The sequence below is a fragment of the Phaseolus vulgaris genome, chromosome 2 (genome assembly GCF_000499845.2).
Source record: "Phaseolus vulgaris cultivar G19833 chromosome 2, P. vulgaris v2.0, whole genome shotgun sequence".
NCBI classification, from domain to species: Eukaryota; Viridiplantae; Streptophyta; class Magnoliopsida; order Fabales; family Fabaceae; genus Phaseolus; species Phaseolus vulgaris.
In genome coordinates this window covers 24,420,355-24,432,936 of record NC_023758.2, presented here as the reverse complement: position 1 = coordinate 24,432,936, position 12,582 = coordinate 24,420,355, and the positions used below count along the sequence as shown (strand labels likewise).

The 12,582-nt window shown below is 39.0% G+C and overlaps 1 protein-coding gene across 1 annotated transcript; it reads left to right on the top strand.

Moving 5' to 3' along the window:
• Nucleotides 1–8,823: 8,823 nt before the first annotated feature.
• LOC137811013 (endochitinase-like) lies at nucleotides 8,824–10,627 on the top strand. The gene is made up of 3 exons (XM_068612560.1): nucleotides 8,824–9,271; nucleotides 9,806–9,953; nucleotides 10,063–10,627. The coding sequence occupies exons 1-3, from the start codon at nucleotides 8,980–8,982 to the stop codon at nucleotides 10,433–10,435; spliced, it is 813 nt and encodes a 270-aa protein (XP_068468661.1). The 5' UTR covers nucleotides 8,824–8,979; the 3' UTR covers nucleotides 10,436–10,627.
• The last annotated feature ends 1,955 nt before the right edge of the window (nucleotides 10,628–12,582 follow it).

Below are 12,582 nucleotides of genomic sequence, written 5' to 3'. Positions count from 1 at the left end.
GGACACCCACAATTCTTGGGATGAGAATCCTTTTCCTTTTATGCATGCATACAATGGAGTAGTCCACAAGATTACTCATATCTCTCCATTTGAAGTTGTATGTGAACATAGTCCTCTTGCCTTTTTAAAGTTGTCACCATTTCCTAAAGGGATTATGCCTAAGGAAAAAGTAACTACTTTTGAAAATTTTAGAAAATATAAGAGGATTAGAGGGCACCTACAACCCTCAAAAGGGAGATATTGTGAGAAGTTGGCCAACACAAGAGAAAAACAAGAATGGCAACTTCATACAATTATTTGTTCTCCAAAGGCTCACCCTAACTCCTTTGCTTTGTTTCAAGATTCACATAGGTTGATATTTGATCCGGGAGGACACATCTTGACGAAGCAAGAGGCTGCTATCCGAGATCAAGGATGCAAATCTGAGGATAGATCTTCTCATGAAGGAGGAGATGATGGACACCATCCAGCCACAACCATCCCCCGAGCAAAAGCCTTGGATTTGAGGACAAATCCTTTTCAAGAGGGAGGGGATGATGGAGGAGGGCCCAAGCTCACCACACTATGAAAGCCAAGCTTCCAAGGCTAAGACCGTCTAGCTTATGAAGAGGAGCGTCTAGACTCAAAGAGGAGCGTCTAGCCTAAGATATGGAGCGTCTAGGCCATGATGAGGAGTGGCTACATAAGGAGCATCTAGAAGGACCGTCTAGCTCACCACACATGGATCAAGCTACAGTTTGGAAAAGCCTTGTAATTGGTACATAAAGGCCCATTAGGGGTACTTAGTAATTAGAGTAGTGTAGAAAGTATTTTTGAGTGAAACTTTCTAGAACCTTGCTAGGTGTGACCGGTCATGGCACATGGCCTAGGCTATGCATTTCATTTGGTTTACATTTCATTATGTATTAGCTTAGTTCCTACGTCCCAAATAGCCTATAAATAGGGAGGCTATCTCATGTATTTTGCAAGTTTATTGTGAGTAAAGTTATGCTGCCCATTTGTGCTCAACTTTGCTTCTCCCTAGAATCCTAGGCTCTAAACTTCAATTCCTTCATCTTTTCCCTTGAGCTGGCCGAACCACTCAATACCCATACTTATCATGCACCTACAAGATCAACACCACTCTTAGGAGGATCTTGCTCACTCTCATTCATTGCTTCCGCCCCATACTCTACATTGATTCAAGAAGAACTTCATGAAATGTCATCAGTGTATTTAGCATATACACATTTCTCTTGTAATGAATCAATTGAAGTTTAATAAAGTTTTTTTTCTTCTATGATTAACTACTGTGGTTATTCTCTCTGCCCCTTTACCACCGTACACCGCTCCCTGTTCCTATCCTTTTTTTTCACTGCACCGCCAATTACCATGTACAAGAAGCACATGAAGAACCTTCAAAAATCCAAGAAGAGCTATACACTCTGAAAGTCATTTTCTTTTTTTTTTTTTTAAAATACACAACTTTAAAGTCATTTTTTACTTTCAGATTATCTTTTTTTTTTTTTAAGAAAATCAACACCAACATAAAAGTCATCACCAACGACGTTGTTGTTTTCCTGGTGACTTTCAAGGAAGGAGCCACAAACACAAAGAGCAATCTTACCAACCACTCAACGAAGGAGCCACAAACACAAAGAGCAATCTTACCAACCACTCTTCATATTTTGACGGAGGAAGTCATATGACTTCTAGATTGTAAAATTTGAAAGTCAAAAATAATTTACGAATTGAGCAGTCCAAAAATATTTTTAAGAAAAAAATAACTTCTTCTATCTAGATGCTAAAAATGACCTCTAGATTGTTTAATTAAAAAGATACTTTTAACTTCCAAAATTCACAACCTTAAAAGAGCAAAAAAAAAACATTTTTATGGGGGTGCAAAAACAAAAGTATAGAAGCCCAGGAAGAAATGCTCTACATGAACCCCCTTACTTACAAAACCCACTTTGCTTGTTTCTATCTTCCAATTTTTTGTTTGTTTAGGTCATTAAAACCATAAAGGCCTTTTCACGAAGACATTTCTTTTTACACCTCATGCTTCCCTGCTTTCCTCCGTCACTTCAAATATTACAATCCTCTGTTATTATTAGTACAATTATTATAAATATGAATATTAATAATGCTAACAATAATATTATTATTATTAATAATTTTAATATTAATACTATTAATAAAATTAGCATTATCAATAGTTATTATTATTACAATAAAAAAATATTATTATTATAAATAATAATAATATTATTGGTATTATTATTAATATTGATAATAATATTATTATTAATAATATTAGTTATAATATTTATATTAATGTTATTAATTATAACAACAATATCAACAATATTGATTATATTAATTATACTAATATTCAACTACTTATTTTACATTTATCTAGTATCTTTTTATCTATTTTACATACTTATTGTTTCTTAGTCCAGTACTGACTTGATCGTCAGAGTGCAATCAACAGGTAGGGCGCCCTCTGTTTCAATGGAGCCACTCTCGATCACCCGGGGAGAGAGTAGAAACCACCAGGAAATAGGAGGAGCCACCATCTGCCTTTGAAGTCAACGACGACTGAGTCAACCAGCGAGAACATTTGGCGCACACCATGGGACCCGATAAAACTAGGTCTCATTCACAATCGTGTTGATAGCCATCCAACAACATGAGGAATACGAAGCAAGGTGCATCTACACTAGAAGGAGGAGACAGCGTCTCCATGCAACAACTCATGGTCTCCATGCAACAACTCATGGAGACCATTTGCATTCTCCAGCAGGCTGTAGCGGCATCCAAGGCTGACCAAGACAGGATTATGGCTGAGGTTCAAGCCGAACAGGCAGCCAGCCAGAACCGATTCCAGGATGATTTGGCAGGGTCGCGCGCAAACAATGAGGAACTGCGCAGAGCCAACAAAGAACTGCGCAGAGATTTGCAACACATAGGTGAGCGTACAACTGATGAGCGAACCCCGCCCATACCAATTAGGGCTCGCCCCATGCTGTTTTCACAAACAATCATGGACACTGTGATACCAGCCATCTTCATGGGTCCAAAGATCGCCTTCACTAGCGTGGAGGACCCCCAAACCCATATCACGACTTTCCACACCCAAATGATGATCTCAGGAGGCACCAACGCCATGCACTATAAGCTGTTTATGAGTACGTTCTCAGGCACAGTGTTGGACTGGTTCATCAGTCTCAACATTATTCAGAGAACAGTACATCATCAACCAAACTCCCCCTCCTATCTCTTACGATCTCTTTGACTTAAAGCAATACTAGGGAGAACCTTTGAAAGACTTCTTAAATAGGTTCATGGCACTGGTGGTAAAAGTGCACACCAAAGACGAAGACATGACAGTACACACTTTCAGGAGGGGAGTACTGTCAGGACCCTTCAGTGATTCTCTGATAAGGTGTCTCCCAAAGACGTTCAGCGAGATCCGCCACAAAGTCGTAGCCCACATCGTTGCAGAAGAAGAGGTCACAGAAAAGCCCGGAAGCATCGACCCCATCCGACCTCGGGGAACTGGTTGTCCTCAGCCCATGAAGGTACATGAGGCCACGACAGAGAAGAAAGCACTAGGAAAGCAGCCGCCATATGAAGCGAGGAAGCCTCAGACCAGGGCACGTACAAAGGAAAACATCCCCACCACACACAACTTTCGAATGGACCTTAAGGAGCTGATCGCGATCCTCAACGTCGTGGATAGGTTAAAGTCACCCCCGAAGACCGACAAGATATTAGGGCTCAGCAAGGACACCTGGTGCGAATTCCACCAAGCCTTTGGCCACAGCCTACGCAACTGTTTGGCGTTGGGGTACCAGTTAGACGAATTGGTGAGGAATGGATTCCTTAAGGAGTACTTGCAAGAGAGTCAAGGGACCCCGATGACAGTAGTCCCAGCGGGTGATCAGGGACATGAGATACATGTCAATGGAGAGATCAACACAATTTCTGGATGGTTCTCAAGAGGAGGATGTACCGCATATGGTGGCAGTAGAAGCAGGAGAGCCCGACCAGTCCTTGGAACCCGACCTCATCTTCATGAAGGCCGATTTGCAAGATGTGGTTCCACATGATAATGATCCCGTGGTGATCTCAGTAGTGACAACAGGAAGAAAGGTGCATCGAATCCTCATCGATCAAGGAACTTCGACAGACGTGATGTTCTGGTCGACCTTCAATAAGTTGTAGTTGTTGATCGATTAGTTGAGGTCTTATGACGATTGCCTATATGGCTTCACAGGGGACTAGGTGGAGGTGCGAGGGCACATAAAGCTAAGAACCACTTTCACAAATGGCATCGCATCCCGCATAGTTAACATAAGGTACCTTGTTGTCAACGCCCTTTCAGCTTACAACATCCTTCTGGGCAGACCTGCCCTAAACAGAACGAGGGCAGTGGCCTCGACGAGGCACATGAAGATGAAGTTACCCTCCCTTGAGGGAACAGTGATAACAATCAAGTCTGACCAAAAGGCAACAAAGAAGTGCTATGAGAGTAGCCTAAAGACGAAGATAGGGGTGTGCACCGTAACCAACCAACCTCTAGGGGGAGAAGGGGTTACCTGAGCAGAGGTCACCCAAGAAGATCGGCCTGAGACAGCAGAGGAGGTGCTGGAAAGGGATATTGGGGGAAGGAAGTTCAAGTTTGGCAGATCCCTGAGCCAAGAGGCACAAGACCAAATTGTCAAGGTGATAACGCGACACCTGGATGCCTTGGCATGGACTGCCTCAGACATGCCAGGCATCGACTCAGATTTCTTGTGCCATTGTCTCACCATGGACCCCCAGGTTCGACCAATGCGCCAGAGGAGAAGAAAGTTTAACGAGGAAAGGAGCCGATCATCAGGCAGGAGACCAAGAAGTTGTTGGGTGCTGACCACATTAGGGAGATCCAGTATCCCGAGTGGTTGGGCAATGTAGTATAGGTAAAAAAGGCCAATGGCAAGTGGAGGATGTGTGTCGACTTCACAAATTTGAACAAAGTTTGCCCGAAGGACTCATACCCACTGCCCAGTATCGACGTCTTGGTGGACAACGCGTCAGGCTGCAAGCTTCTTAGTTTTCTGAATGTTTTCTCTGGGTATAACCAAATCTGGATGCATCCCAGGGACGAGTGCAAAACAGCGTTCATGACGGAGCTCTCTAGTTACTATTATAAGGTGATGCCCTTTGGGCTCAAGAATGCAGGTGCAACCTATCAAAGGTTGATGGATAGAGTGCTCGCTCCCATGATAGGGCAAAACGTTCAGGCATATGTGGATGACATGGTGGTCACCTCCCAGGTGAAGGATCAGCACATCGCTAATTTGGAGGAGCTATTCACCACAATCGCCAAGTACATATTGAAGTTAAACCCCGAAAAGTGTGTGTTTGGGGTAGAGGCAGACAAGTTCTTAGGGTTCCTACTCACTGAGCGTGGGATAAAGGCAAATCCTGAGAAGTGCGCTGCAATTATAATCACGAGGAGTTAGATCTCAGTGAAAGAGGTGCAACAATTGACAGGGCGGATGGTCGCTTTGTCCAAATTTGTGTCAGCAGGAGGGGACAAATGGCATCCCTATTTTCAGTGTTTGAAGAGAAACAATAGGTTCGTATGGACCAAGGAATGCGAAGAGTCGTTTCTCAAGTTGAAGGAATACTTAGCCAGCCCACCAGTATTGTGCAAGCCACAGTTAGGTACCCCGCTTCGCTTGTACTTCGCCAACACAGATCGGGCGATAAGCTCGGTCCTCGTCCAGGAGCAGGACCATGTGCAAAAGCTAATATATTTTGTCAACAAAGTTTTGCAAGGGCCTGAGATGAGATACCAGGCCATAGAAAAGGCAGCCCTGACAGTGGTGTTTTCACCATGAAGGCTTCACCACTACTTCTAGAGTTTTACCATAATAATAATGACAAACCCCCCCATTCGCAAGGTCTTACAGAAGCCTGATGTGATAGGTCGAATGGTGCGTTGGGCGGTTGAGCTATCAGAGTTCGATGTACAGTACAAACCGAGAGGACTTATCAAAGGCCAGGTTTTTGCTGACTTCGTAGTAGAGCTCTCCTCGGTAGCCACGCACCAAGAGGAAGCAGGTTTCAAATGGGTCCTCTCCGTAGATGAATCCTCCAACCAACAGGGTAGTGGGGTTGACGTCATTCTGGAAGGACCAGATGGGTTGTTGATCGAGCAGGCCCTACGGTTTGCCTTCAAGGCCAGTAACAACCAAGCGGAGTATGAGACCTTGATCGCGGGAATGTTGCTAGTCAAAGAGATGGGTGCTAAGAGTTTGCTGGCAAAGAGTGACTCCCTGTTAGTAACAGGACAAGTTACGGGAGAATACCAGGCCAAGTTAGACATCGACGTCAGACTTTGACATCGAACCTCAGTGGTTCGGTTGCATTAATGGGCCACGTGAGTGGGTCCCAGAAATAATAATGAGTTATCATCCAGACGTAAGAAGGACCTAAGTCAGGGGAAGGTTCATGCATGTGGTGTGTATAGTACGTTCAGGTCTAGCACAAGAAAATAATCCTTGGAAGCGTTAAGGCCCGTAAGGGTTAGGGTTTCCAAGGAAAGACCGCATGCATGGCACGTGAATACTTAGGACACCTATAGAACAGATGGTCCTGCAGCGCTGGTGGATGAGTTGGTACCCTGGCGGCCATATTGTTAAGATTTTGCACTCCAAAAGAGGAAAGTCATGTGCATCGGCGGTGCTAAGCTTGTGCAACGCGTCACAAGATACCTCGCTAGTAACCCTAATTCCACTTAAGGAAAGATTCTCGTGGGGCAGGGAGTTGACCTAGATACAACCTATATAAAGAGTGGTAAGAACCCTAAAAAGGTACGTCGTTTCTAAGACTGAAACTGCTTTACATACTTATTGTTTCTTAGCCCAGTAGTAACTTGATCGTCGGAGTGCAATCAACAGTAGTAACTTGATCGTCGAAGGGCCCCCTCTGTTTCAACGGAGCCATTCTCGATCACCCGAGGAGAGAGCATAAACCACCATGAAATAGAAGAAGTCACCATCTGCCTTTGAAGTCAACGGCGGTTGAGTCAACCGGCAAGAACAATAGTTAATCCCCGTTTTTCTTCCACCACATTCATATATTTTTTCTGTACCCACATAAATATAAAAAAAATATCTTTTTTTATTGTGAAACCTATAAGTTAAAAATGTTTTTCAGATTATACAATTTAAAATTGTTTTTTGCTTTTGGATTTCACAATTTTGAAGTCATTTTTTCTTTAAAAAATACTTCCAAATTGTACAATGCAAAATCACTTTTGATTTATGGGCTACCAATTTAAAATTATTTTTTCCTTAAAAAAGCTTTCAACTAGAAGTCATTTTTACCTTTAGATTGTACAATCTAGAAGACTTCCATCATTTTAGCTATCTTTTTTCGTGGTATCACCATCAAGAATAAAACTATCACCAATATTGAGCTCATCGCCAACGACACTGTCATCTCTCTCGTGACTTCTATCCGCCACTCGTCCATTTTTCGACGGAGAAGGTCACATGACATCCAACTTGTACAATTTGAAATATTTTAAAAAAAAAATGAATTTCAAATTATGTAATCGAGTAACCAAATGAATTATGATTTGTGCAATCAAGAAAACACTTCACTTCCATATTATACTTTGTAAAAATATCAAAATGATTTTTTTTTCATTTTTATGGGGGTGCAAAAAGAATCTCAGAAAAAAAATGCCCTGCATGAACCCCCTTTACATACAGAACCCATTTGGCAATTACTTCCTGCACCCAATCAATTGCTTCTTGCACCCAACGAACTTTTTAAAACCCCATTCTACCATTGTCTTCTTTAACATTTGCAATTGAAGTTTTCGGACGTCCATGTCCGTATGGCTTATGGATATCATCATCCGGAATAGGGTTCTGCATTTCGAATGTACATATCCAGAAGATTTAAATGTGTTATGTAATGGGGATGCAGAAGTATACATACAATCTTCTGGACGAAGTCATCTGCATCACATAAATCACTTCCTTATAAGAAAATCTGGAAGTAAAAAATCACTTCCGCATAAAAGTATCCGAAACGCACAGGGCATGTTAAAACTCACTTTGTCTTCTCCGGTGACTTCGTTCTCTGTCGTTGTCGAACTCCCTCACAGACAATGGACGTCCTTTGCTCATAGGTTCGTGTTTGTTGAAGGGCTCGTTCAAGTGAAGCTTTTGTTGCCTTAGAGGAGAAATGCGAACGAAAGAATGGGAAAACGACAGTGGTTACTGGGTTGAGTGCGAAAATGAAAATGAAGAAGGAGGTGGTGACTGCTGCATTGCCTGCGAAAATGAAGGGGAGTTGAGTGTTGTGATTGGGTGCAAATTTCACTTAACCTAATTTCAATTTCATTAAAAATATTTTAATATTTTCGCATACACAATTGGATGTGAGTCTTAATTTGGTTGGGGGAGGGAGAATTAGCCAACCCACATTGTTTGTTTCTAACTTCCAAATGTTTGTTTGTTTGGGCCATTAAAACCATGAAGGCCTTTTCACGAAGGGATTTCTTTTTACAGCTCACGCTTTCGTCCGTCACTTCAAATACTAGAATCCTCTGGCACAGAGTGATTGCAGTGTAATTAGAGATGAGAGAGAACGTAAAGCATGGGTTAGAATTTGGGTGGAGAAAAAGTTACACGGAACTCCCATCATTAATCTCTCCCTTTCCTTTCCCAAAAGGACAACTCATTGACCCATTCCTTAATTTGTTTCCTTTCCACATGTGTGTGAAATCATGACCAAAAATCAATTAACTTAGCCCATGAAACAAGTTTCATCAACAAACCCAATCAAACTCCATTGACTCAAAATCTATCTCTACATATTATTTTCCAAGATGATGTCGTGAAACAGAGCATTGCCACCATATAAAAAAACCTTACTACTACGAGTACACACACACTTTCAGTCATAACTCATAAAACAAAACCACTTATGAAGTTAGACACTACCTTCTGCTTTGCCTTAGTTTCTATTTTGCTGGTAACCTCACCAGAGTTTCCTAGTGTCGTTGGAGACGATGTTGGCAGCATCATCAGCGAATCTTTATTTGAACAATTGCTGAAACACCGAAACGATCCAGTTTGTGAGGGTAAAGGGTTCTACACCTACAATGCTTTTCTCACAGCAGCAAGTTCCTTTGGAGCTTTTGGCAACACAGGTGATTTGGACACTCGCAAGAGGGAGCTTGTAGCTTTCCTAGCCCAATCCTCTCACGAGACCACAGGTTATATTCATCACTCATATAACTACTAGTTCATGTCTCATTAATTAATCAACTTATTAAGAAGTTCACTTTAAATTTTACTTGACGCAGACTTATAAAGTGGGAGATTTACTTCTATTTCTATTTATATATTATGTGCTCTTACAATTTATTTGTGATTCAATATTTTCTATCAAGTCTCTTCCGTCTTCTTTCTTTTCAGTCTTTTAGTTGTTCTTTCTACGTGTGAGTATGGATACCTATAAAAAAACTTCAACGCTCAAATCAGATAAATTTTATATCTAATTTTCTAATTCAAAATTGAAACAATCACTTCTTTCTACCATAAGTCTCCTCTTATTTAATTTATTTTTATTAGCTTTGATATTGCGTAAAGATCAGCGTAGTTCTAATCATTTTTTAATCAAACTTTATCTTTTTTAATAAATTTAATCTATTTAATTTGCGAATTAGCATGATTCTTGGTAGAACACCATCAAATGTCTTTATTTATAATGGATGTATCTCCAACTCAACTCATTTTGGGTGCGACAGGAGGATCACCAACTTCACCAGATGGACCATATGCATGGGGTTATTGCTTTGTAACAGAAAGAGATAAATCCAACAGGTACTGTGATGGGAAAGCACCATGTCCCGCAGGAAAATCATACTATGGTCGAGGGCCAATTCAACTGACACAGTAAGTGCATACATAGATATTCCTCACATTATTATTTCAAAAACTTTGTTTTTGTGATGGTGAGTCTACTGTGTTTGTTCGTTATTGATTTTTTGTGTTTGACAAATAGCAACTACAACTATGATCTAGCTGGAAATGCCTTAAAATTGGACCTGATAAACAATCCAGACTTGGTAGCCCACAATGCAGTGATATCATTCAAGACAGCTATATGGTTTTGGATGACACCACAGGATAATAAACCTTCATGCCACCAAGTGATCACTAATGCGTGGACACCATCTGCTACTGACATGGCAGCTAACAGAGTTCCAGGTTATGGTGTAATTACCAACATCATCAATGGTAAAGTTGAATGTGGGAATGTTCCCACTTCAAGCTCAGATAACAGGATCGGGTTTTATAAAAGCTTTTGTGACATTCTGGGACTCTCACATGGTGCCAACTTGGAATGTAGTAACCAAACGCCCTTTGGCAAATAATTGCACCACTTAACCAGTAATAAGAATAAGAACACAAGTACTTCCCTGTGTGATTCTGAATAAATTTGGCTATGTAAGCTCAAGTGTATGAGTTCAGCAAAAGGATTGCTCAAGTCCATATTGAGAACTTGTTGATCAATCATTTCTTGGTCCTAAAAGTATAAATGATACTTACTGTAGCCTTTAACTTTAGATACTACACATGTCAAATTTAATTTTGTAATCTAATTTCATCATCATAAGTTTTAATTTTTTTTATTAAGAATTAAATTATAAGTTTAACTTAACTTTATAAAATTATCAATAATATATTTTTTATACAAGATTGCCAACTGGTTTAATAACAGTTATATAAACGGTCTCAGATATAAATCCAACAAATTATTGTTAAAATAAATTCTAAATAATTTTGATTAAATATTAAAAAATAAATTTTAAGTCTAACCAAAATTTATAAAAATATATTTGTATCCACTTATATACTGTAAAACATTTTTATCTCTATTAGATCGATTTTATTATGAAATGTCATTGTCTTTATTAGATGATCTTGAATGATGAAATTGAATTGAATTTAGTTTAATTTATTTATTTTAATTAATATTTTATTAGATGATCTTGAATGATGAAATTGAATTTAATTTAATTTAATTTATTTACTTTAATTAATATCAGTTTAAGTAAATATGAGTTTATTTGATTTAAGTTAAGCTGAATAATTTCAATTATATATTATTGTATTCTTAATGTTTACAGAAGTTCAAAATTAACCTTTTCTTTTCTATGTTTCTCAATTGTTGTATAAGCCAACCAAGACATCACCCATAACGTGCATAAATAATCATTCTTAAAATACTAAAAGTAAAATCATAAAATAATAAATACAAATATATTTTTATAACTTAGCCTGTGCCAGGTGATTACTGTTCACCCGAATTGAAAAGGAAGGAAACATCACATTTGTATTTGGGTGTTTGTGGGTATTAGAGGGAGAGGAAAAGCGAAGAAAGTGAAAAAGGGTTCTATGTTAGGTTGAGAAGATTTGGTCAGAAAGTATTTGGTTTTACCATGTTACACATCACCTACTACCCTATGTGCCATAGCAGCCCGTGCCATGCAGTTGCAGATATTTCCTCCACATGAGATTCTCACGCATGAGATTCCATCTGCATAAACACAGATTCGTACAATGTTCGGTGGGTGATGAATAAATATGAGAGGGATGATAAATATGGAAGAGGAAAGGAGGTGAGTTATTTGTTTTGAGTTGAGGGAGTACCTTAGAAGTGGTCGGAGGTGCGCGGTTGTTAGAGGTTTGCAAGCGTTGGAGGTGTGCGGTTATCAGAGGTGCAAGGTGTGGTGGGGTTTCGTTAGTGGTGGTGTTGTTGGTGGTCGTTGGACGGTGGACAGTTTCGCTGGTAGTGGTGGTGGGTGGTGGTTCCGTTGGTGGTACTCGATGGATGGTTGTGGTTCGCGGTGGTCATTGGTGGTTCCGGCATGTTGTTCTCTACGTTTCTGCAGATAAATTTCATAGATAATGGATTTGGAATTGGAGAATGAAATCTAGAGGAGAAGGAATTTATAATGTTTACTTATTTGTTTTATTTTTTTTATTCATGTTAATAGATGTACGTTGTTGTCTTTTGATTTTCCAAGTTCTTTCGCTTAAACACATTAATGAGCATTAAAGAAATTTTGAATGAGTTATACTTTAATTTGCTAGTTAAAAAAAAACTTATTAATATTTAAATTTTTCTGATATTTAATACATAGAGTTTATGTATAATATTTAATTTTTTTCTAAAAATAAAGTAAAAAAGCTTTATAAATATTATTTTATATTTATAAAACAATTATAAGTATACAAAATATTTAAATATTTGACTTTTTCTAACATCAAGGAAAAAACTTTATAAATATTATTTTGAACCGGGTCTAAAATAATTATAAGTATACAAAATATTTAAATATCTAAAATACTACTTTATAGATTGTTTACGTATAATATTTAATTTTTTCCAAAATCAACTAAAAGAACTCATAAGTATTATTTTGAATTTATAAAATAATTACAAGTATATAGAATATTTAAATATTTTAAAATATTACTTTATAGATAGTCTACATATAATATTTTATTTTTTCTA

Bases quoted from the DNA above. Each gene is read 5' to 3' on its own strand.
- LOC137811013 (XM_068612560.1), top strand. From the start codon at position 8,980: ATGAAGTTAGACACTACCTTCTGCTTTGCCTTAGTTTCTATTTTGCTG. The intron at 9,272-9,805 runs GTTATATTCATC...TGGGTGCGACAG, and splicing joins ATCCTCTCACGAGACCACAG to GAGGATCACCAACTTCACCA. The intron at 9,954-10,062 runs GTAAGTGCATAC...TTTGACAAATAG, and splicing joins GGGCCAATTCAACTGACACA to CAACTACAACTATGATCTAG.